Genomic DNA, 24,249 nt, shown 5'->3' with positions numbered 1-24,249 from the left:
GGCCAGGAAATTACCAGCTGGTAGCCTAGAGTTTGGTTCTGGGCCACAGTTTATCTGTGAAGGGGTCATGGTGATAGCACCACTTCATAAGGTGGTTGGAAAGATGGGGAGAGATCGTGCAGGTAGTAGGCCTGGCACACAGTAGGTGCTCAGGGATTGTGAACTCCTGTCTCTGAGTTCTCTATTGTGGGTGACTGGGGCAGGAACGGGGGCCTGCCCCCTACAATGAGAAGGAACCAGGCTGGGGAGGGGTCCCCTGGTGCGTGATGCCAGCCCTGTGTACTAGGAGGTGGGGCCATCACAGCCTGTGGGTGGAGGAGACAGGCTGGCCTCTAAGGACCCTGCCTGTCCTAGTGCACTCTGTTTACTCCTCTCCTTTTTCAGGACAAGCAGCTGCGGATCTTCGACCCCAGAGCAAAGCCAGGGGCCTCCCAGGTGAGTTTTGTGGGCAGGGGGCTGGCTTGAGGCTCTAGTGGCTCCAGCAGGTACAGGTGGGGGCAGGCTCTTGGCAGAGATTTTGCCACACCCCGTGCCCCTGGCCAAGGCCCGGTGGGTGTGTAGGGGTCACCTGGGAGTGGGCTCCTGCTACTGGGAAACATATTTTGGGTCCTGGGAGAACCTGACTTTGATCACAGTGTGGGGTGCAGCCTGGCTGTCTACAGGCCTTCAGTGGAGGCATCCTGTGGCTTTAGGAAGCTAATTTGAGATTCCAGCTTCCTCTCCTTCTTTGTGACCCTCATCCCCCCTACCCTTCCTGGCACAGTTGGCAGAGGCCAGCCTTGGAGGAGCCAGAAAGACACAGCTGCCCACCCCATACCCTTCCAGTCTCATAACCAGTGGACCCTCATTCTGTACTTGGGGTCTCTGGGACCCAGGCACTGAGCGTGTTTGGTTTGTGTCTGTGATGGTGCTTGGGGTGCTTGGGGCCTTTTGAGTCCTGAGTGGGTGTTGGGATCTGGGCTCATGCTATAGCCACTGAGCTACTAGGGAATCATTCATTCATTTGACGTCAGCTCGGTGCCAGGCACGTGGTGAGGGGCCTGTCACCTGGGTTGGGGGAAGCCGTTAGAGCCGTTTTAAGCAGAAAGTGGGATGAGTAGGTTTACAGTTTTAAAAAATTTTTCTAGAAGGTGAGGAGGCTTCTTTCCTGAGGAAGGTAAAGATCAGGATCCTGCTGCCAGCGCAGGGAAAGAGCTCCTCAGTGAAACCCAGGCCCATCATAGATACCCTGTGTCCATCTCTAGGACTTGTTCCCTACCTGGGGTCAAGGGTAATTCACCAGCCTAAACCTGATCAGCAGTAGCCAGGAGTGGGGGGCCTTCCCCCCCATACCTGTAGCACGCACACGCACATGCACACATGCACACACGGGGTCCCCGTCATGTAGGCCACAGCGACTTGTTGCCAAGACAGCCCAGCCAGTTCTGTTTCTGACTGGCTGAAGACCAAAAGGAGGTCCTGTATTGTCAGGTGAACCAAGCCAGGCAGAGGTGGTTTTAGCCCACCCACCATTCCAGCCCACCGTGGCCATGCTTCCCAGGGAGGTTGGCCCTGTGGCTGGCGGTGGTGGCTGAGTCTCAGGACAGTGTGGGTATGAGCGGTGCCCCCCTCTGGAGCTTTCTGTGCTTGACCTCCAAGCCTCTGCCTGGAAAGGGGTTCCCAGGTTGAAGGAGGGAGGCTGAGGCCCTCCATCTCCAGCTTTCTCAGGGTCCCAGGGCACTTTGCATGGTACCCCCATTCTTGCCCCAACTGGGCATTGTATGGGGCCAGCTCCCCTGGCCCAACATTGTCTTCCTTTCTTCCTTGCCTCTTCCTCCAGCAAGCAGTGGGCGGGGGGGGGGAGGGGTGCGGGCAGGAACCATGATGGTGCTGAGGTGGAGAGAGAGTGGCTGCCGTCCAAAGGGCTCCCAATCCCAAGTTCCTAGAAGAAGGAGGAGAGGATCTGGTTCTGGAGGGAGCCCCCCTGAACGGGGCTTCTGGGCCAAGGAGACCTGGGAAGAGCGTGGGTGGCTCCTACCCCCTCCCAGCTGCTGGGATGGTGCCTGTGCTCTGCGCTGGTGCGGGGGCAGCAGGGCCTGGAATGCTGCCCTTCTCGTGGCCCTGCCCCCCACTTCCGCCCAGGGCATCTGGCCCACACCTGGCTTCTATTAGGAAAACCACTGCTGGCGGCCAGGGTCGGTGTGAGCTGAGGGGCCAGCTCAGGGGAGAGGCCTTCTGGGAGTGCCTTCTTTTGAGATCCTCCTTCCCCACTAGAGGGGGGGGCATTGTTGAGGGGCATCAGGGGAGGGTGCGCTAGGGGCTGTCACTATAGCCAGAGCCTGGGGAGTCCTCTGCTGTGTTTTCTGGGCCCTGTGTGATCTGAGCTTGGGTTGGGGGATGCTTGGGCAGCTCCCTCCTGTTCCCAGATCCCCGACTTTGTTTCTAGATTGCATTTATGACTATTTATTATACCCCGAGCCCTTGGCACACACAATCTTTTTCCACCCTCATGATTGTCCTATAAAGTTGGCCCTTTGGTCATTTCTGTCCCAGGGTCACAGCAGGGCAGCCTGGGCAGGCTCTATCTGTTTGATGCTGAAGCCCCTTCGATGTGCTGGAGCCTGGGTGGGGGCGGCCAAGGCCCTGGAGCCATGGGTGTGCAGGGATGTAGCAGCCTGCAGCTGAAGGGGTGTCCAGGGAGTGGTGAGGCTTCAGCACTGGCGTCAGGGGCAGGAGGGGCCTGGGATGAGCCCTCTGACCTCTGGCGTAGGCTGGTAGACCTGTGCCTTTGGTGTATGTCAGGCAGGCCTTGGGGGGCCAGCATCTGGAGCCCAGGACTAAGCCTGGCCGAGGAGGGGCCATAGGTGGGTGGTGGGGGTCTTACACCAGAGACTGAGGAGGGAGTCCAGCAGCCCAGGGCTACTCCTCCAGCTGCCATGCCCCATTCAGGAAGCGCTGCTGTGGCGACAGAGCAGGGATTTGGCTGTCCTGCGGCTGGAATGCTGGGTATGTGCCTGCTCCTGGCACCCCTGTGCTGGGCTGTCAGCCCCTCCTGTTCTCTCCTTGGGGCCAGGTGTGGGGGAGACACAAGGGGACCGAGGGGCTTCTCCATGAGCAGAATGCCCTGCTGCCTGTTGGGACAAAGGCCACCCCTGTGAGGGGGAAAGCCCGAGGCCTGACCTGCAGGCTGGGGATTACCACCAGCGGTTTCCCCTAAAGCCTCCTGTGACAGAGCTGGGACTTTGGGACGGCAGACTGCCTGAGTTCCAGCTAAACCTCCCCTCTGCCCAGGAGAATGAGAATTTGGGGATCTGGAGAGAGGGCTCCTCCTCCCTGAGTCCCGCTGAGGTCAGGGAAGAAGGACTTGCCAGTTTTGAAAATGAAAATCATTTTAATGATCTGGGGACACTGGAGGGGGGAGGGGGTCAGTGGCCATCCCACCCCAAATGGTGGGGCTTCCTGTGGCCCCTGGGCACACTGAGGCAGGTGTGCCCACAGTGGGCATGCTGGGCCCAGGCTAAGCTCCTGCCTCATCTCAGCTTCCTTGGTGCCTTCAGTGTACTCAGAGACCAGTGCCCTGCCCATCACCACCCTGTGGGCAGCCTGGGTCCCCTAGTGCGAGCTCATCCAGGGATGTGTGCTGGGGGGGCAGCTGGGACCCGGGGCCCCTCCTGATCCCAGCTCTGTTGCCTTCTAGCTGCTGCTCTGTCTCCTCATCTGTTCTCACCTCAGGTTCCTCTCACACAGACATAAAGCAATCACCCAGCCCACAGGGGGCAGGAGGCTCGGACAGCTGACAGCTGTCTTGCTGGGTGACTTAAGGCAGGTGGCTTCTTCTCCCTGAGCCTCTGGTTTCTCCATGTGTGAAATAGAAAGGTGGAAGACGGGCCAAGGTAGATTCCGTCCCCGACCTGTGCCTCCGTATGAAAAATGCTCCATCACAGTTCACATGCCCTGGGGGCTTGGGGGCGCCTCCTCCCCCTTGCTCCCTGCCCCCTGCAGCTGCGCTGGCCCCTTTGCTCTCCCAGGTCCCCACTCTTCACAGGTGCTGGCCCCCTGCCTGGCTCATGCCTGCTGTTCCTTCCCGCCTTCACTCAAATGTTACCTTAGATCTATTTCTCTCTATTATACTTTTATTGTACTCTGTTATCATGCTTTTTAAGAAAATGCATATTGGATATGTGCCAGACAAGCCGCCCTGAACATTCACCAGTGTTAACGCTTCCCACAACAACCCTCCAAAGTCTGTCCCATTACAGTGCTCTTTCTACAGATGAGGGAATAGGCACAGAGGTATAGAGCTATTCGTGCTGGGATGAGGCAGTTAGTCACGGGGCAGGTTTTCACCCAGACTGGACAGCTGGTACCCTTAACCTCCACTTTGTTCCTTCCTGGCACTTATAATAATGTATAGGGACACAGTGATTTCTGTTTGGTTCAGCTCCGTCTCCCAACTTGTATATTCAGTGAGGTGGGGGACCCTTTCTACTTTCACATGTCCCCAGTGCCTAGCGGAGTATGCTGCTCAAACATTCATATTATGAAAGAGCAAATGAATGAGCAGCCCCGCTTCACGCAATGATGGGACAATCCATCTAAGAACCATCCGGCTCCCCCATAGCTCCTAGCATGGTGCTTGGCCTGGGGAGGCCTCATGTGTCTGTTGAATGAATGAGTGATGCACGATGCTTTGCCAGCCGTCTGGTTTGCTGCATACATGGGATATTTACACACCAGTGAAAGGGAGGGCCCGTGTGACACTTACCACTGACTCTAGGGTGTCAGGGCATGGCTGACCTTGCCCTGGTCCCACAGCCCCTTATATGTGGAGAGGAGTGTGGGGCGCTGGTTCTCAGCCTCCAGCCCTGATTTCCTGTGCCGGCTGCCGAGTGGGGAAGGGAGCAGTGAGAAAAGCCCCTTGAACAACATGGGCTGTTCCAGGGTCTCCCACGCTGGGGTCCGCCTCCGCAGGCTGGGGAGGGGACACTGGGCCAGCTCCTCCCAGGCTACCTCCCTCCCTCATTCATTCCCAAGGAGATCGTGGGAAGCTTGGAGGAAGCTGGCCACAGTTTGGGGTGAGCTATTTTTGGTAACAGGGTCTTTGGTCTCAGGCTCCAGGGGCCGAGGTGACTGGGAGGGAGCTGTTTGCATTTCCTCTGGCCCCCTCTGCTCCCCCCCACCGCCTGGGCCCTGGGGACAAGGCCGCCTGTGGTATGAACCTTCTCCTCCCTGGGCCCAGGAAGCCTTCCTTCTGACAGCTCCAGCACTGCGGGAAAGCGAGGAGCTTGGACACTTGGCACTTATCTGCCCTCTCCGGGGACCATTCCCTAGAGCTTGGCACCAGGCCCTCTCCCCAGGCCCTGGCAATCAGGAGGCGACCGTGATGCTCATACTCCCTTGATCTGCAGTAGGCCGGTCCCTCTCGCATGTGGTGACAGTTGGTCCTTGGACAGCCCTGCAAATGTGAGCCCCACTCACAAGTGAGAAAAATGAGGGTCTCCGAGAGCAGAGCCGGGGGATGACGACTGGCTGCTGAGCGTCTCCTCTAGGATACCTGCAAGGACAAGGATGTGCTGCTGCCCTGAGCCCTGTCCCTGTGGCAGGGCAGCCCTGACAGTCCCCTTTGGTGGAGGGAGACTGAGCTCAAGCTTGGTGGCCAGGTCAGCCCTCTGGGTGCAGAGCTGTCCTCAGCCAAGGTGAGGCTGGGGTCCATCCTATAGTGATATGAGGCCTCTCCCCCGCCCCCAGCTAGCCTCTGGGGGTTACCATCCCAGCCCCTCCTGCCCTCTGTGGGCCTTCCAGGCAGGTGACCCACCCAGGAGGCCCCAGCTCAGTGCTATCTTTTTTTTTTTTTTAAAGATTTATTTATTTGAGAGAGAGCGAGAGCACGAGAAAGGGGGAGGGTCAGAGGGAGAAGCAGACTCCCCGCTGAGCAGGGAGCCCAATGCGGGACTCGATCCTGGGACTCCAGGATCATGACCTGAGCCGAAGGCAGTCGCTTAACCAATTGAGCCACCTAGGGGCCTAGCTCAGCGCCATCTTTTGTCTCCAGAGCACAGAGGCCCACAAGAACAGCAAGGATGGTCGGCTGGTGTGGACGGGCACCCAGGAGCACCTTGTGTCCACTGGATTCAACCAGGTAGGGCTACTCCCAGATGGGCAGGGCACCCACACCAAGAGGGTAAAGATGAGCCCCACTGGGAGCTGGGGGATGGCCAGCCAGCTCTAGGCCTGTCCATATACGGCCCTGTGTGCAGCCGGGTCTCAGAGCCCCAGGGGACCTCCAGCTGCTGAAAACTGGCAGATTCCATTTGCAATAGCTAAGCCTGACCCTGGGAATCATGGCAGCCCCCCCCCCCCCCCGAGAGTCCGTGGACAGAACCGCCCCTTGTCCCTTGTCACCTAGGGGTTCTTAAAGGGGCAGGACATGAAAACCCAGACTCTCCCTCCCTGGCATGACTCACCCCCCCACACCCTCCATGCTCTGCTCTGGGGCAAGTACCCTTGTGCCAGGCTGTGTCCTCAGGCGCCAGATTCCCAGGGAGCCCAGGGGGCTGAGGGATGGGCCCCTCTGAGCCCCTCTTTGCCTCTTCCATGCAGATGCGTGAGCGGGAAGTGAAGCTGTGGGACACCCGGCACTTCTCCAGCGCCCTCACCTCCCTCAGCCTGGACACCTCACCCGGGTAGGAGCGGCTGGCATGCTGGGATGGGCTGGGGGGAGGGTCAAGGGCCTGGATGGTGTCTCGAATCCAGGTCTGTAGTGGACGCTCAGGGTGAGGGCCTCTGCCATGCCGTGGCAAGGCCACCTGTGGAGTGGAGGGGCCCAGTCCGTGTGGAGCAGCCTCACCTGGCTCAGATCTTGTCAGTGAGGGGCTGATCACCGAAGTGGTCGGGGTGCTCGAGCTGGTCTGCAAGGTCTTGTAGAAGAAACCCGGTCCTGGCCCTGCAAGAGACCCCTGGAGCTTCACCAGCAGGGGGTGGCGAGGCAGCTCTGCATGAGCGGATGAGCCTACTGACCCCATCCCACATGGTCCCTAGCAACAGAGGGGGCCCTTGGTCATGCAGGCTTTTAGCCCACGGGCTCACACTGGCGTGTGTTGGCATTTGGGGCCCTGACTGTGACCCAGCAGACACATGGATGGGAAACGTGGGAATGTACTTGGTTTGGCTGTGGCCATTTTGGTGGTGCTGAGGGTCAAGAAGACTGAAGCTTCGCTAGATGGCAGGGCGGACATGGGGTGATGTGAGGTGGGATGATGTGGAGACAGACGGGCTGGCAGGCTTGGAGGCACAAGTGACAGAGGGAGGCAGGCCTTGGACTCACAGGCTTTCTGAACCCTCCTCAGCCCTGGCCACATGCCTATCTCTGGTGGTTTTGGGTGGGGTAGGGGTGGGTGCACCCAGGCAGCTTGGGACTACAAGTGCACCTCATCTTTCCATCCTCCTGGAAGTGCATGCAGGAGGGTTTGTGGTGGTGCCGTGGGGACTGGCCAAGCCAGCTCTATGCAGGGGGCTTGGGCTCGCTGTGGCTTTAGGCACAGGAGGCTCTCAGCGGTGACTCCCCATGTCACAGCTGAGGAAACAGGTGCAGGAGAGTGGGGGACCAGCCTGGCTGGGGTAGGAGGAGGTGGGGGCCTGGTTCCCTTTCAGAAGCCTCAGCCCTGCTCAGCTGGGAGTCTTGGAGGGGCTTGCTGGGATCCCCACGTGCTCCCCAGGCAGGGATCTGTGAAGGTCAGAGCCAGGAGAGGGTCTTGGTTCTTGGCTGTCCGTCCATCCCCTTCCTCTTCCGTTTCACGGCTGGAAAACTGAGTCACCGAAGGCGCAGTGATCTGTCCAAGCTCCAGGAGTAGCATGGACCGTGTTTGGGGGCGGGAAAGCCTGACTGCCCTAAGACCTCTTGCCAGGGCATCTCCCAGAGAAGGGATAACAGTGGCAGTGATCCTCCGCTCCCACCCCTTCTTGCAACCCAGGGAGAGGTTGGGGAGCTGGTGAGGCCCAATTTGGAGATGAGGAAGGCAAAGCTGAGTGAGATCCAGTGCCTTAGAACCACACAGTGCAAGTCCTCTGCTTACTCTGGGTCCCGGGGATTAGGAGGGAGCAGTCACTGGGACCCCCTGCATTGGAAGAATAAGAGCTCCTGGGCCTGATGCTGCATTCGTATCTTTTCCTCCACACCTTCCCAGGCCAGACAACCTCTTCCCTACAGGGCTCCCCAGCAGAAGGAGAGAGCTGGCCCAGCCTGGAAAGGGGACCCAGAGCTAGCCATCAAGTGCTCCTCCACCCACCACTTCCTGCCTTCCAGACTCCACCCCTGGCCCCTGATGGGTCCCCCTCCCCCGCAGAGCAGCCCCCGCCCATCCCCAGCGTGGCCTCTGGAGGAGTTAACGATGCCCAGACCCCACGGTGCCACTGGCCAAGGCTGACCCTGTAATTAGAGCAGTTAAGAATAGCTTCGCAGGGCCAGCAAGGCCTGGAATTTCTCAAATCACTCCCAGATGGGTGGCCAGACCAGTGTCCCACCCCCACCATCCCCCAGTCCTGGCCCCTGCCCTGCCAAGCCACACCCTTGGCAGGGGAGTGGGGACTCTCTGGCCCTCGGTAAAGCGGGTGGACCAAGGTGTAGTGGTGGCGGATCGCCTGTCCCCTCAGCCTCCCTGGGGTGTCAGCCCTGCTGAGTGATCTGGACTGAAGATGGGAAGTATGCAGGGTGTCAGATGCGGGGACAGCCATGGATTTCCACTGTACCCCTCAATTTCTTCTCTGTTTTACAGATTTTCCATCTTAATTTGAGCAGAACAGTGAGTGTTTCTTTTCAAAGCTAGAGGGGGCCAGGGATCAGGCAAACACCTCTCCCTGTCATCTCCTAGGGAGTGCCCAGGGCCCCACCCTCCCAGAGGCTTCTGTCACAGCTCCCACCTGTGTCCTCCTCCCTGCTCATCCCCATTGTCCATGGAGTGCCGCTCACTCAGAGGAGACATGCCATGGTTGGAAGAGCAGGGCATCAGGGACCTGTCCGTGAAGCCGGGCTCAGGCAGCAGGCCCAGCGGGTGTCCCAGGCGCTGTGGTCCGTGCAGGGTGGAGGTGGGAGGGTAAGTGGCAGGGCAGGCTTGACACTGAAGGAGCAGCTCATGTTCTAGACTGGGAGGTTCAGAAACACTGTCTTGGGGCGATGCTTCTGGGTGGGTGAACGGTCAGCTGTACCCATCGGCCACAGGCAGATGGGGACTTATCTCCTCGTGTTCCACAAGAGGCATCTGAGGCCAGAGAAGTTGATTGTTGAGGTCACCACAGCAGCCATTCCAGGCAGGGTGGAGGCTGGGGTTCAGTTTCTGCTGCTTCACACCAGGGAGCTTCTGTCCTTCGCGGTGGCCCCACCCGTCTCCTAGAGGCCCGCATGGCTGGCAGCCCCATGCTGGGCCAGGGAGGCTGTGTTGGGATCCTATCCCTGCCTGCTGTGAGCAAGCTGCTGACTCCCCTCCCCAGCCGGTGGTGCTTCTCTCCTGCAGGGCATTTGCTGGGCATTAACGGGAGCATGTGTAGCCCATGTGGCACAGGGCCTGCAGCAGCAAGGACCCGGTAGTCACACTGGCATCTCCCCACGTCCATCCCTGGACCCTGCCCTGGAGCCACTGGGATTGCCCTGTGTAAGGGTTGCCTCTTGGCTTGGTCTCCACTCTGCCCCTGGGCCTCCCTACACCCCCCAGCCCTGATCTGATGGGACACCCCAAATACCTTTTCTGGGAGGCGCTGGAGTGAGTGTTTAGCCTCTGTCTTTGGGTCCCGCCTCCCCACCCCACCCCCTGCCATCCCACTAGGCCAGGTTTGGCTTTGCAGTGAAAACATTTATTCAACAGCCACGCTGTGTTCAGCAGCAGCCCACAGGCCCACAATGGCCCCTTTGACAGGGCTGCCGAGGGGGAGGGCAGGCCTCACCATAGCCGCTCCCCTAATGGGACCCAGGCTCACAGGAAATCCACCTGGGCCGCCACTGCTTCAGGAAGAAGGGGCCCCACCCAGGCTCACTGCCACCATCCTCTGCCTGCCATGACCCACCGCCCACCTCCTCCCTTCCCATGCCAGAACCCACAGCAGCCGCTAATTGAATCCAGAGCCTCGCGTGGCTGGGCCTGACTTGGCGCTGACATCAACGCCCTGAGCCCCAGGGCCTGCTCCCCAGGCCTGGCTGAGCTTCCTCCTTCCATCCAGGGTGAGGCTGGTAGGGCCCAGTGGCCGTGACCCGCAGAGGGGATGCAGGCATGGGGCCTCGGGGAGGCTTGCTCAGGGTTCGCAGCCTCTCTGCGGCCCCTGGGCCCACTTTGCCTCCTGTCTCAGGGTCATGGGAGAAGGTGCTGTGCTACCATCCTTGTTCCCAAGCTCCCAGCACCCAGTCCAGGCCAGAGCTGCAGTCTGCATCCCTGGCCCTGCCCCCACACGGCCCGTGGCCTTCCTGGAAAACACTCCCACTTCCGGGGTTTCTGGAAAGCCTGGGCACATCCCCAGTGCAGAGTAAAGGGGCATCACAAGGCCATCAGGCCTTTGCAAGCCAGGCTCAGACCTTTGGTCGTGTTCCTGGGCCACCTGCCCCTAACAGCCCTGGCTTGGCCCTTCCTCCCCACTCACCAGACGGTTCCTGTCATTCAGGATCTGTGCTTCCCCTCCACCAAGACCCCTCTTTGCTGTTGGACCACGAGGCCGGGAGCAAGGTGCCCCAGCCTGAGCCTACGCAGAAGGGTATCAGGACTTTAGGGAGGGCTGTGTGCTCTGGCCCAGCACCATCTGTGGGGGCCTGCAGGACGCAGCTCTAGGGGCCCCTTTCACAGAGGAAGGGAAGCAGTGAAGTGCCTGTCAGGCCCTTTCCAAGGAGGGATCCCTGGGGACACTCTTGGCCTTTATCTGCCATGAGCCTTGCTCAGCCTCACAGGAGCACTACAGTTCCAGCTGGCAGACCACTGGGCTTGGGTGGGGTGAGGCTGCCTTCATGTCCCTCTTCTTCGAGGTTAGAAGCTGCCCAGCCCCCATCCCTGCTCCCGCCTGCACCCCAGTCTCAACTGAGAGGCTGCACCAGGCACCCCAGTTGAGGCTGGGCAGACATAGCCTAGGGTGGGGTACCTGGAAGGGCCACCCTTCCTGGCATGGTCCTCAGCAGCAGCCCTCCCCAGCCCAGGGGGTTGCTGACCAGGGCCTGGTGCCCATTGGGGAGAGGGTTCCTGGCCCCCAGCTTCCCAACAAAGAGAGCTATCCATTTACACCCACCCTGCACCCCCACCCTCCTTCACCCAGCCCAGGTACCCTGGGCCACGCCAGAGAAACACACTCATTTTATCTTTTATTTTTCTTACAAAAGGCCTTCATATCATTGTTTGTCTTACAAAAACCAAAGTCTTGTCTCTGAGTTTGGAAAACATTTTCCCAGAATAACTGGGAAAGAATCTCTTATAAATATATTTTTAAAAAACCAAAGCAAAACGTGTTCCTAAAGCGTCTGTCTTTCCAGTTTCTTTTGTTCCTTTGCTCCTTGGGGCCGAGGCTGACCCACATGCCCCATCCCCAGCCCCACTCTTCCTCTGCTGTCTTTCTGGGGGCTTCCTTCACTGGCCCCCGGAGTCTCCTTGGGAGGGGGGCCTGGCAGCCCTGGGCCTGTGTTACCAGCACACGGCAGGGCCCGCCCCACCCTTCCCCAGGGATTGTACGTTGCAGAGGACAGGGCAGATGCCACCCGCGTAGGCACTCAGGCTTGGGGCACCTTAGAGGTGGTCACCTGGGTCCCAGGATCTCATGGATGAGGAGACGGAGGGACGGGGTCTTGCTGTGGTTACACAGCCGCGACCTTGATGTGTCCTCCCGGTAGGAATCTGAGAACTTCCTTGGTCTGGCGCAGGAGGGCGCTGGCGGATCCCAGCAGGGCTGAGAGCCCGGCCTAGCAGCCTTGTCGCTCCCGGGCTTAGATGTAGGGCTTGGTGGGGAGGGGCCCCTGGGGGTTGGGCCCCGAGTAGCCCATGAGCGGCACCTCACACTCCGGCCCGCTGGGTAGGGCCTCCCCACCGCCCTCAGTCGCCTTGGGGCCTGGCTCCAAGGGGGCCTTCACCCCCTCCAGCTCCAGGGGCCCAGGCCCGGGCCCCACCTGTCCTTTGCCGTGCGCTACAGCCGCCACCACCCGCCCCCGCCGCACGCAGTAGGCCGCCCCCACAGCAGCCAGGGCCGCCAGGAGCACGGCCGCCAGGGCCGGCGCAATGAGGAGTGGCAGGTTGCCCTCTCGGGCCTGGGTGACGGGGGCATGGTTGGAGCGGCTGGCTGGTGGCGTGCGGGCCTCCCCACAGGCCTCTTCGCCCTCAGGCAGCCGCCCGACCCCCAGAGGCCTGACGCAGATGGAATAGGTGGCGTTGGGTCGCAGCTGGGTGACTGTGTACTCGGCAAGTGAAGCGGGCAGGCGCAGCGTCACGGGCCGCTTGTCGGGGCCTGACAGGTTGCGGTAAGTGAGGCGGAGGCTTCTGAGCTGCACGGCACTGCCCTGCAGGTAGCGCTGTAGCCCCACGCGCAGGGAGGTGGGGCTGGCCGGCTCGATGCCCAGGGGCAGGGGCTGGGGCGGCTGCAGCGTGGCCGGGGCGGGGCTGGGTGGGGGCCCCTGCCTCACCCGGCTCTCGCAGTACAGGCCCGTGAAGAGCTCAGGGCACAGGCACTCCAGGTGGCCCTGCACCCCCAGGTGGCAGGTGCCCCCATTGAGGCAAACGGACGCTGGGCAGTCCTGGGGCCGGGGGGGAGGCCCCACCGTGGGCAGGGCCGCAGGGGGCAGGCTGGGGGCCTCGGTGGCCGGCTCTGTGGGGTTGAGCCAGGTGGGAGCCGGACTGGAAGGGGAGAACGTGGGCCCCCACACCACAGGCTTCGTGGTGGGCACCGTGGCCGTGGTGGTGGTGGCAGGGCAGCCAAAGTCAGCATATTCGAGGTCTAGGAGCAGTCGGCCAGCATTCTTGGGCGGGAAGTGGCAGCGTGTCTCTTCCGGGCTGGCCAGCGCCACATGGCTCTCCCGTACCCAAGGCCCAAACCAGCTTAGGGGGCAGACGCAGTTGAAGGGGTTGCGGGCAGCCGCCAGGAGCCGCAGGCGGGGGAAGAGGCCCGACAACTCGTGCGGGAGTGCCTGCAGGCTCAGGTTGCTCAGGTCCAGCTCCTGCAGGGCCACTAGGCCGGCCAGGCCCTCGGGCTGCAGCTGGGCCATGCGGGTGTTGCCCGCCAGCCGCAGGCGCGTCAGGCCCCGCAGGCCCTGGATGGCAGGCGGCACGCGCTCCAGCTGGTTGTCAGACACATCCAGGTCGTGGAGGTTGCGCAGGCGGCTGAAGAGCCCCTCGTCCAGGCGCCGCAGCCCCAGGCCAGCCAGCCGCAGTGCCTCCACGTTGGCAGTGTCCAGGGTGCCAGGCTCCAGGGCCGGGAGGCTGTTGTGGCTGAGGTCAAGCAGCAGTAGGCGCGGCAGGCGCAGCGGGGGCAGTGCCCGCAGTTCATTGTCCTGCAGCTTGAGCTCTAGGAGGCCATCGAGCGTGTCAAAGGCTCCGGGCTGGATGTAGCGGATGCGGTTCTTGCCCAGGTAGAGGCGCTCCAGGCGCCGCAGGCCGCGGAAGGTCTCGTTGGTGATCTCGCGAAGCCTGTTGGCCGTCAGGTCCAGGTTGCTGAGGTTGGCGAGTGGCTGGAAGACCCCAGCGGGCAGGCTGGCGATCTGGTTCTGCGACAGGTCCAGGAGCTGCAGCCCCGGCAGGCTGGCAAAGCTGGCTGCGTCGAGTGTGGTGATGCCGTTCTCGAAGATGTAGAGGCCTGCTGTGTCGGGTGGCACGTCGCGGGGCACGGTGGCTCCCTGGCGGGCGGTGCAGAAGACCGTCTGTGGCTGGTGGCACTGGCAGCCGGATGGGCAGCCCCGCACCCCGGGCTCCGGGGCCAGCAGCGGCAGCAGCAGCGGCAGCAGCAGGCGGGGGGGGACTCTGGAGCACATCTTCTGGTTCCTGGGAGCAGGGGAGAGAGAGAGAGACAGGAGACCGTGAGCCAGGGGCCTGGGTGACAGCCACGCCAGGGAGGGACCAGGAAGGGCATTCCCTGCCCCCAAATCCAACAGTGCACAGCAGTTATGGTCAGGTCCCCAGTGCCCCGGCCCCATTCCTGTCCCAGCCCCATCAGCTCCCTCACTGAGTGACTTTGAGCCCTCCCGTGACTTCGTTACGCCATCACTTGCTACTTCCTGCGCTGTCACCAGGGCTCGGTGGGCTGATGCGTGCAGAGAGGCTGGCCCCCAGACAGTGGCCACAAAAACTCGCCTCTCCTTAACCCCAGCCCTCTCACCTCTGCGGCTCAGAGAGAACACATGGTCAAAAAGCATCAGGCTCCATGCTCTCCCTTCAAGTCCCCTCCCCCCCACAAATCTCTGCTGAGGTGGACAGACAAGGGGGGGAGCCCGTGGGTCCAAGAGCAGCAGCCCCTCCCCACAGCGTCTGGGAGAGAAGGGGCGGGCAGCCAGCGCGTAAGCAGAGAAGCTGGCTGCCCCGTGCCGCTGGCCCCTGCCGCCACGCTCTGTGTCCTCCAAGTGAGGAGGAGACCGCAGCGGGAAGACTTCACATGGAAACTATGGGATCGGTGTTTTTCCACTTGTGAAGTCAGACCTGCCCAGTATGGGAGCTGAGGGCCCTCCAGGATGTGGCCAGGGGGAATGTTCCTAGGGGAGGGGGCAGAGGGGGGCTTGAGCTGTTGGCAGGTGTTCCCCTGTGTGGGGGGTCAGACAGGGAGGCAGGGAACCCTGGGCTTCAGATCCCCCATCTCTGAGGTGTGATGACAGATCCAGAGGTGGGGGGTCCTGGCCTCCCTGAGCTCATCCAAGGGGCACGGGGGGACACTGGCTGTGGGGTGGTCCCAAAAGCAGTGCTGGCCCTAGAAACATTCTGCAGACTGGTTCATTTGCCATTTCTTGGGGTCCACTCTGGCCTGAGCACTGAGGATAAGGGGCAGCAGCTCTTCACCCCATGCTAGCTCACCAAGCATTTACAGTTCCCTCATGTGGTGCCCCTAGCAGCCATGGCAGGTGGAAACTATCCTCATTGCTCCCAGATGACAGAAGCGGGGGGCTCCAGGAGGTGTAGTGACTTGCTGCCGTCCCACTGCCAGGAAATCTGAGCCGGAGCCTAGGTCCTTAACCATGTCCAGGTGCAGCTGGGCCTGCAGCTTGGGATGGTCCTGCCCTGCTGATGAGGGGGTGGCTCCCTCAGCTGCTCTGGGCTCCAGCTTGTAGCTGGAACTGCTCTAGACTGAATGGGGCCACAGTATGAGGCCCCCTTTCAGGCTCCTGGGGGAGCCCAGGGGCCACCCTAGCAGCAGTCCTCACTCTCTGGGCCCCGAGAGTCCCCAAGAGGCCGGCACCCCTCCCCTCCAGGCGCCTTCTGCTCACACAAGGGCCTTTTGTCCTGGGGCTCAGCCTCCCCTTCCCCCACGCCTGCCAACCATCAGGCTATGGCAGGTAACATGGCCCCCTCAGCCGAGCCCGTGTTCTGCCCCGCTGCCATCCATTGGGCTCCTCCTCCAGGAACACAGGCTCCCGCAATGTGAGGAAGAGGAGGGGCAGGTGGTCCCAGGATAGACAAGACAAGTCACTGGAGACCAGTTCTGGGTAAAGGCCTGTTACCAGGTTGGGCCTGCACAGGCCCTACCCGCCTGCAGGGTCCCCTCTGTCCCGGAAGTGGGACTGTCAGCCTCTGCCCCTTGCTTGTTTGCACTGATGACCACCTTCCAGAGGCCAACCAGGGAGGCCTTCCCTGACCCCCAGCTGGTGCCCCTTCCCCTGCTCTCTCTCCTGTCCGCTTCCTTGTGTCCCAGAGCATGCTTAGCTCACCTTTGCTGAGTAAACGGTGGGGTAGGGCCTTGTACCAAACCTCAGAAGATGCTAGGACCAGGACCTGGAAGGCCTTGTGCCCCTCTGGCCCTGCCGGCACCATCCCAAGGGGGCTGCGTGCACCACACCCAGCCTCCTCCCCGAAGTGGACCCGCTCCACCCTCACTGACTCAGAAGGCAGCGGGTGTGGCCTGGCCTCCAGATGTGGGCTGTGAGCACCCCCCGCCCCCCACGTCCATGTGTGGGGTGAGCCGCCTCCCCCTGAATCAGCTCTCCCAGCGGGGCAGGCAGGGTCAGGAAGGGAGCAGCCAGGCTCCAGGGTGGGAGGGGACCCTACACGTGGCCACCCCTACGGCTTCAGCTCCCCCTGGGCTATGTATAAGGTCATGGTTAAGAGCTCATGCTCCAGTCAGGCAGCCTGGGCCAGGGGCATCCCAGTTCTGAGGCCTTGCTTTCTTCAGTGTCTCCCCAAGCATTTCAGAGTTGACACAGCCTAGGACTGGGAGCATTTAGAACTGAACAGCCCGGGCGTGGCCCCTGGGGGCCTAGGTTGCGTGCTGGGGGGTGTTCCCCACTCTGCGCCAAGGAGGGGCATCAGGGTGGGCTCTGGGCTTTGCCCAGAGTCTGTTGGCCCTTTAATCCATAAAGTCATCATGAGGGAGCCGTAGGTCTGTCCAGCCACAGGATGGCAATCTGGCTGAGTAGGTGGGGAGCAGGGGCTGGGTCAGAACAAGGGCAACTGGCATCCTGGGCTGGGGAGACCCCAGCAGGCAGCAGCTAAGCTGCTGCCCACCTGCTAGGATGCTGGGGTGAGCACCTGGGCCCGAGCAGGGGGTCGGCACTGGGGCTCTGCCATGGGCTCTCCTGGCACCAAGAGCAGATCACATAGCCCCCAGAAGGGACCCAGAAGGTGAAGGCCGGCTGTGGAGGGGGTGGGCAGCAGGGCAACAGGAGACAGAGGCCTGAGTTCAGGCCCAAGTTCAGCCCCTAAATAGCTTCCCAAGTCCCTTTCCAATTCTGGGCCTCAGTTTCTCACCAGCCCTGCCTCACTCTCTGGAGTTGTTCTGAGCACCCGGGGTTGTAGTGTTGTGGTGTTCTGTTTGTTTTTAAGTGGGGGAGTTGTTTTAACAAGTTCTGGGAGTGATTCCGCTTGTCTGGGCTCGTTCTGGGAGGTGTGTGTGCGCGTGCGCACTGGGAGTGGGGTGTCTCGGGGAGATCATGGCTGTCCTGGCCATTGCAATTCCAGCAGCCCTGAAGGACCAGGGGCCTGGGCTTTGATATCTGATCTGCTGACCCGAGGCAGGGAGGTGGGACCTTTCCCTCTGCAAAGGGTGTGGAGAACCTCCTGGAGGCAGCCCTGGGGCTTGGGGGGTAGTGGAAGTAGGAGGGCAAAGGGTCCAGGTCGCTCTTCCCCCTGGACTCTGCAGCCTCCTCACCTTGGCCTGGCCCACCATGGTGTGGTGGGAAGAGGCAGGAAACTGAGGCTTAGGCTCTTGCTGCTGGCTGTGCTGCCTTCCAGGGGACAGTTGCTGGGATGGGGCTTTTTAAGGTCCCACTGCCTGTGTGGTTGCATGACAGTCTAGCCATGGTCCTTCACCTCGGTTCCCGTCTATGAAGGGCAGGGGAGAGGGGGCGTTCCTAGTTATAGTGCCTGATCGTCAGGGCTGTTTAGTTTGTACTTGGAGCACATGCTAAGTGGTCAGTAAACATTAGCTACTGAAGGTGTTACCCATAAAACCTGAGCCCTGCCTTCCGCACATATGGGGTGAGGATGCCATGGTGTGGGAGGGGCTTCATGCCACTTTCAGCACAGACAGGAGGCCCCCCTACGCCCAGAGTGAGGCCTCCATGGGGAGGCTGCCCTCCATCCTCCACCCTTCAGTGTGGGAGAGGAGCTGGAGAGAGCAGCCTGATGAGGGGTGTATTTAGTTCTGGAAGGGGGTGGGGGAGTGAGCTGTCCTTTGGCCAGCCCCCCTCAGCATATGACCTGGGAGTGGGGGAAGGGAGCAGAGGGAGGGGCTCTATGAGTAAGGACATCCTATTCAGCTCTGACGGGGACCCTGATGCCCCCACACACCTCTGAGTGTGGGGGACATCTGGAGGCACCTACTCACACACAGGCCCTGGGTCAGGCAGGTACTAGTGAGTGGGTGGGACCCAGGCATTTGGGGGACCGCATCAGAGCTCAGGCTGCACATCTCACTGCTGCTGGGGAAGGCCACACGCCTGGCTGGTGGGGGCATAGGGTCAGACAGACAGACAGACAGATGAGGCCAGCACAGTCCCTTCCTGTGCCAGACACTGCGGAGTGGGTACAGGGGTCAGGTGCTGCAGGTCTGACCCTGAGGCTCTGGGCCTCTGGCTCCCAGTGCTGGCCCCCCCACCCCCACTCCGGCTAAACACTGCCGGCCAGGCCTGGCAGTGGCCCAGCCCAGGAGTCTGCCAACCCCCCCAGGCAGGCGGGGACCATGCCGGCGGCCAGGATGGCTGGCTCCGGTTTCGCTGACGTGTCTGAGGAGGCTCAGAGCCGAGGCTGGGTCCACCCATCTCGCCATCCCTGGGGCACAGCAGAGCAGAGAGGTCGGGGTCTCTGTTCTAGGTCCTCAGGGGAAGGGGACAAGGTGAGGGTGGGGACCGCAGTCTGACCCTGTGATGAAGCCTGGAGTCCCTACTTTGGTCTCGGCTCGTCTGCCTTACTCTCTTTACTGCTCCAGCCTGCTCTCCGCATTCTACACATGAGGCCCGGGACACAGCTTTATGACCTCATCCAGTTCCCTTTCTGCGTTTGTGTCTCCCACCTACAACCCCAGGGGTTTCTCAACCCCAGCTGTACATCAGAATCTCCTGGGAAGCTTTGGGAAGTTCCTGATGCCCTCTCCACTCCTGGCCAATGAAATAAGAATTTCTGGGATAAGGCCCAAGCAGAGCTGTATTTTGGAGAAGCTCCTTCAGTGAGTCTCCCTTACAGGGCTCAGCCCTGGGGCAGAAGACTGCAAAGGGGGACAGTCTGGATGCCAGCCTTGTCTCCCTGTCCAGGGAGGGGGCTAGATCACCAGCAGGTATGGCTGGCTGGCAGCGCCAAAACAGCAGGAGCTGGGCCCCCCTCCTCCCAGGCAGGAGCTGTCTAGCCCCAAATGGGTGTCTTCTGTGACACCGTGGGTGACTTGGCAGCCACCAGACCTGTCAGCCCAGGCCTGGGAGACCAGTGACTAAAGCCATTCTGCTCAAGTGGGCCCTCAGGGCGGCGGGATATGTCATCTCAGTCAGGAGAGGTGCCACTCTGTTGGGAGAGGACACCTGCTGCCCCGGGAGCTATTTGGTGGCTGTGGCCCAACTAGAAATGGGCCAGTCCAGATGCCACCATCGGCACGCGCGGGTGTGATGCCACAGGGGCTGGGCTCAGTCAGACGCAGGGCCTCCTGGCTGTCCTGTCCCCACCCAGGGCCAAGCATCTATCAAGTAAGGCCCTAACCCTGCCATTAACCCTGGATTTGCCAGAGGAAGACCTTAGTCACCAAGGGAGGCCACCAGCCCAAGCCAGCTGGGCCTAGGTTGTCTGGGTCCTGGGCAGGGACTGAGAAGGAAATGACCCCAAAGGGGTCTTTGCCCTTCTCACTCTTGCCATGCCTGGAGTTCTGGGTTCCGCTGTGGCAGAATTGGCCCTGCCTGGGGTCTGCGAACTGATCAGGGGAGCCACAACCCAGCTCCCCCGCCCAGGTCTCTCAGTTCTTACTGCTGCCCATCGAGGCCCAGGGCCAGTAGGGGCCCCAGTACCGCCTCAGCCCCAGCCCCAGCCCCTTCTCAGTGCAAGCCAGCTCTCTCCTCCCTCTTTAATTAAATCTCTCAGGCAGCCGCAGAGGAATGTCAGAGCCTTATTGCATTCCCCTGGAGGAGACTGGTTGGGGGGACTGTCCCCAACCTGGAGAACTGGCCCCTTGCCTGCCTCTACCCCCCAAAACCAAGGTGGCTCAAGGGAGCCTGCTTCAGCCTCCTCATACCCAGGGAGGCTGGAATGAGGAAAAGTGGGGGAGGCCCGAGGGCCAGGCCAGCCAGGCGGCCCAGCCAGCTGAGGGAAAGCAATCCGGCTGCCTCTGGAATGTGGAAACCGATAAAAGGAAGAAGGCTGAGCCTCTGTCCGCCTGCGGTGCACTCAGACTCTTGCAGCACCCCTGCCCGCCCCCAAACACAACCCTGTTCCAGTCACGCGCGCACAGACACATGCCCACGCCAGACACACGCCCACTGGGCCGCGCTCTGACACACACACACACACACACACACACACTCACTCACTCCCTCCCCCTTCTCCAAGAACTCTTGCAAATTCCACAGCAGTGAGGGGAGCTGGTTTTCTTGGCAGCGCCGAGCCTTGGGCTCCCTGGCTCAGGGAGGGACTCTAAGGGGAGCTGAGGGGGGCTACAGGAGGGGCCACTAACCCCATGAGGTAGCATTGCTGCCCTTCCCAAGAGCTCAGGGCCTGTAGATGGTCAGGGATGCTTCTATGGGACAAGCTCACCCAGTCTTCTCTCTGGTCACCAAGGGGGACCGGCTGGCTGGCTGGCTTTCTGAGGTGGGAGCTGCCTCCTGGAACCAGCTGAGACCCCACTTTCCTTTTCCCAGGAGCTGCCCAGCTCAGGGGTGGGGTCCACTTATAAAACCCCATGGGTCTTGCTCCAGCTCCCTCAGGGCAGTAGTAGGGGTGTCAGGAATGGGAGCCAGAAACTCTGGACCCATCTCCTGCCCAGGGCATTTCCCTGCCTGCCATAGGAGGCTTCCTAGGGAGAGCACATGTCTGGTCAATGTCTGAGGGGCTTCTCGTGTTCAGCCCCCCCCACCCCCTTTCCAGAGTCTGGAGAAAGTGCCCTGGGACACCAGTCCCCCACCAGCCACATCTGGCCCTCTGGACCCACAGGTCCCAGAGTAGCTGTTTCAGTCTGCAGCTGGGGGAGGTGGGGACAGCCAGTGCCCGGGGGCCCCCCGTCTGGCACGTGTGTGCTCATCCTCCCTCCCTAGGCCAGATAATGGTCTGGAGGGAATCCAGCTGGGCTGCTCATTACCAGAGCCCTCTTCCTGCCTCTGACACTCTGTTTACAGAAGCTCCGGGGGCTGATTCCCCTGGGAGAAGACAGCCAACTCAGGGGACTGCTCTCCCATCCCCCCACACGCCTCCCTTACCCTGTTGGGCCTTGCCAACAGCTGGGCCCATACTGGCCTTCACTGCCCTCTGGACCAGCTCAAGTGGACCCCACTTGGAGGGCACTCGCCCAGCTACCCTTCTGTGCCCCCAACACCCAAAGTCCAGCCTAGCGGGAAGGAATCTTTGAAATTTAGTACAGTGTCCCAGCCCCATAAGCTCTTGCCCTGCAGAGGAGGGCTCTGGGTCCTGGTGTCTCTTCCAGAACCTTACCTGCCCTTGGTGCAGAAGGCAAGCAGGGGGACAGTGGGACCCTAGGGGCCTTTTCCTCCTTCCCACCTTGCAGACTCCACCCCTGGGCCCCAGCAGGAGAGGCAGTCGGTGACCCTGCTGTGGTAATCTTTAACGAATGGGGGCAATGCAGAATGGTTGGCACCAATCGCCTGGCCTGCCAGTGACCACAGGGGACCTCAGCAGCCCTCAGGCCCCAGAGCTGCCAGCCCAGGGACACAAAGGACTAAGCTGGCTCCAGGCCACTGGGTTCATAGCCCAAGCAAAGCCTTGTCCCTGGCAGAGGCAGAGATGGGGCACCCTAATATGTGGAAAATGAAGGGCCGCAGCCTGCCAAGGTCTGTCCCCTGCCCCCCACGGGGCATCAGATACCTCCTAGCCACCCCCACGCCTCCCCAAGGCTGCATACCTGTTGGCCCCCTGGCTCTGTCCTAAGTGACAAGGGCCCTCAGTACCACCAGGTGGCCAATCTACACAGATCTGTACAGGCGCACGGAGGGCTCCAGGCCCAGAACTAGACTGTCCCACTCCAGGAGCTAAAAGTAACCAAGTCTATGGCTTGGCTGTCCCCTCAGAGGGGTTTGATTCATAAAACTGGTCATGCCGGAGGGCCCAGCCGTGGGAGGAGGAAGCGAGGGAGGGGGTGTTTATTTTGTCTGCTCACAGCCCTGCCGGCTACTGGCCGGTGAGCCTTGGACGCGCGCGCGGCCGTGGGGCTGTCCGGGACTGCCGTAGGAGGGGGCGAGTCGGGCGCGGGCAGGGGGTGCATGGGACCCGCCTGCCCTGGGACCAGGTCGGCCCGGGTGATCGTGCGGGGCTGGGGGTCGCGTTTCCGTCCTGAGTGCGTGTGCGCGCGACGGGAGGGGGGGGTTCGCGCGCGTGATCGGCGCGTTGCACAGCCCACCCCATGGCGCCCCCGGTCTCTGCCCGCAGCGCCCCGGCCCGGCAGACACTCACCGGGGGGCGGCGGCGGCGGCGGCAGGAGCCGGGCGGGGCGGGCCGGCCGGCCCGGTGGGGTCCTGGGTTCCGGGGTCCCGAGGCAGCAGCGTCCGTGTCTCCCCGCCCCGGGCTTGGGCTGCGGAGTCAGCTCGCGGGAGGCGGGTCGCGCTTTAAGGGCTGGGGGCGGGGCCGCTCCCCCACGGGGAGGGGCGGGGCCGACAGAGACCCGCCTCCTCTCTTCGCTAAAGGGGTCATTTCGCCGGCTGCCTGATAAACTCACTCATCCACCTCCGGACTGAGGAGGCAGGAGTCCCGCGCTCCCGCCTGCTCTGCCGCTAGTTTGCCATATGACTCTGGGCGGGTCCCTGTTTTTCATAAAAGCAAGAGAATATTGAGACCAAGAGTCCCAAACCCGGATACCTATGACACATCAGGCAGGCGATATAAGGGCACTATTTAAACTCAAGGAGCAGACCCCACAGCTTGTGGAGACCCGGGGAGGTGGCGGTGGGTGGGTAGGGAAAGTGGGGGTTGGTGTAAGGGCTCTGCCTTAACGACCTGCCCCAGTCTGCCAGAGTTTCAGGTTTTTCAAGAGAAACTGGAAATCTGGGGCTTTTAGGTGAAATCTCTCAATGTGTTATTGTTGGTAGCTAATCCCAGTTTCAAAAACTCTTGGGCAGGCCACACAGAGCCCTCTGAGAGCCTCCTAAGTACAATCTCTAATGCTGAATCTGAGTTCTGGGGTCCTTTTAACCATGAGGGCTTTCAGGGAGGTGAGTATCCCTGGGCCACCTTCTCCACATTTTAGAAGGGACTGAGACACAGGAAGGGGAAGTGAGTCTGCCCAAGGCCCCACAGTGCTGGAGGGGTGAGATGGGGTGGGAGGTTGGGCCTCACCATCAGTGGGTGGGGCCTGGGTGTAGCTGATGGTGGCCCTTGGTAGGGGGGAGGGTGGTGCCAGGGGCTAGACTAGTCCAGAAAAATCCCCTGCCTTGGAATATTCCAGGAAAATGCCCTGCCCTCCTGCTCCATGTTTGTGGTCAGGGTCATGCCTCAGAGCCTTTGGGGACCAGCTCAGCTCCCAACTTCCAGAGGGCCTTGGCATACCTGTCATCCCCTCCAGCCCAGCTTGCACTACATGCTTTTCTTGGTATATGTAGATGTGGGGCATGGCTTGTGAACCTCTGCTCCTGGGCCGGTGCTGGCTCTCGGCTGTGTTTCATTTGGCCTGTCTGGTACTTTTTAAAACTTTGAAGCCATTGCCAACATTGAAAAATCCGGTGGTTTCACATTAAAACGGGACTTCCCAGCTTGCCTTAAATAGGAACAACGGGCAAGGGCTGAGTAATAGCTGCCCCCTCTGATAGAGGCCCAGGCTCACTGGCTGCCCCAGTCCCCACCACTCCCAAGTGTCTCCCACCAGGCTGCTTCACTCACTCACATTCCTGAGACATTTGAGTCTGCAGTCAGTACTGTGTGGCTTTGGTCAGATGGCCCTGTGTCCCCTAAAGCTCTCAGGAGAGTCCTGAGGGGGGGTGCTCCAAGGGCCTCTAGCTTGACTTTCCCCAAGGAACAGGACTTCTTGACAGGCCCCAAAGATTCTCTCTTCTGTGTCCAGTTCTTGCTGATAGGGATATCCCACCCGCCTAAAGGGTCTCTCCCGCACCCCAATCCTGAGCCTGGACTCACACATGCTATGCTCCTACTCCCCCCAGAGGTGTAAGAGTAGCTTCCAGGGGACCCCCTCCCCAGTTTTTCCATTCTCTTCTCATAGGGAATAAAGGTACTACCCCCCCCTTAGAACCTGATCCTAAGGCAGCTAGGGGGTGTGGGGCAAGGCTTGGTCTGAGGGGGGGGGGGTCCCAACTGCCCAGCCTGGGTGGCAGGGACAGATCCAAAGGATCTGGACTGCTTTGGACCAGTGGCAATGCCAGGATATCTAGGTTGGTGAGTCTGAAGGGGAGAGATGGGCTGGCAAGGAGAACCAGAGAACTCCTAAAGCTGCTCTTCCTGACCAGCAGTACTTCCTATGCTAAATGCAGGAATATTGGGA

The 24,249-nt window shown here is 61.1% G+C and overlaps 2 protein-coding genes across 9 annotated transcripts in view; one reads left to right on the top strand and one right to left on the bottom strand.

Moving 5' to 3' along the window:
* The window catches only part of CORO7 (coronin 7), a 67,181-nt gene that overhangs the window by 23,387 nt on the left and 19,545 nt on the right, over nucleotides 1-24,249 (top strand). For 7 of the 8 annotated variants that reach the window (XR_010411821.1, XR_010411820.1, XM_064592471.1 and 4 more), the window contains 3 exons: nucleotides 385-435; nucleotides 6,032-6,118; nucleotides 6,580-6,662. Coding sequence is in view for 5 of the 8 variants with exons in the window: in XM_064592471.1 (XP_064448541.1) it covers nucleotides 385-435; nucleotides 6,032-6,118; nucleotides 6,580-6,662 (221 nt within the window). In the remaining 3 variants the exon portion in view is untranslated. Of the gene's footprint in view, nucleotides 1-384; nucleotides 436-6,031; nucleotides 6,119-6,579; nucleotides 6,663-24,249 lie in introns of those variants that run through there. The other variant, XM_064592473.1, reaches the window with a different exon arrangement.
* On the bottom strand, nucleotides 11,293-22,357 carry VASN (vasorin). Its single transcript, XM_045874802.3, has 2 exons — nucleotides 22,215-22,357; nucleotides 11,293-13,961 (listed from the first exon to the last, which is right to left on the bottom strand). The coding sequence occupies exon 2, from the start codon at nucleotides 13,949-13,951 to the stop codon at nucleotides 11,921-11,923; it is 2,031 nt and encodes a 676-aa protein (XP_045730758.1). The 5' UTR covers nucleotides 13,952-13,961; nucleotides 22,215-22,357; the 3' UTR covers nucleotides 11,293-11,920.

Source organism: Mirounga angustirostris, unplaced genomic scaffold (assembly GCF_029215605.1).
Source record: "Mirounga angustirostris isolate CCGP_5_RB_7025 unplaced genomic scaffold, mMirAng1.0.hap1 SCAF_5, whole genome shotgun sequence".
Lineage (NCBI taxonomy): Eukaryota > Metazoa > Chordata > Mammalia > Carnivora > Phocidae > Mirounga > Mirounga angustirostris.
Note: the sequence above shows the minus strand (reverse complement) of the source record. Positions and strands in the feature narration are given on the sequence as shown.

What these genes read in the sequence shown, in the direction of transcription:
- VASN (XM_045874802.3), bottom strand. Translation starts at nt 13,951, where the DNA reads ATGTGCTCCAGAGTCCCCCCCCGCCTGCTGCTGCCGCTGCTGCTGCCG.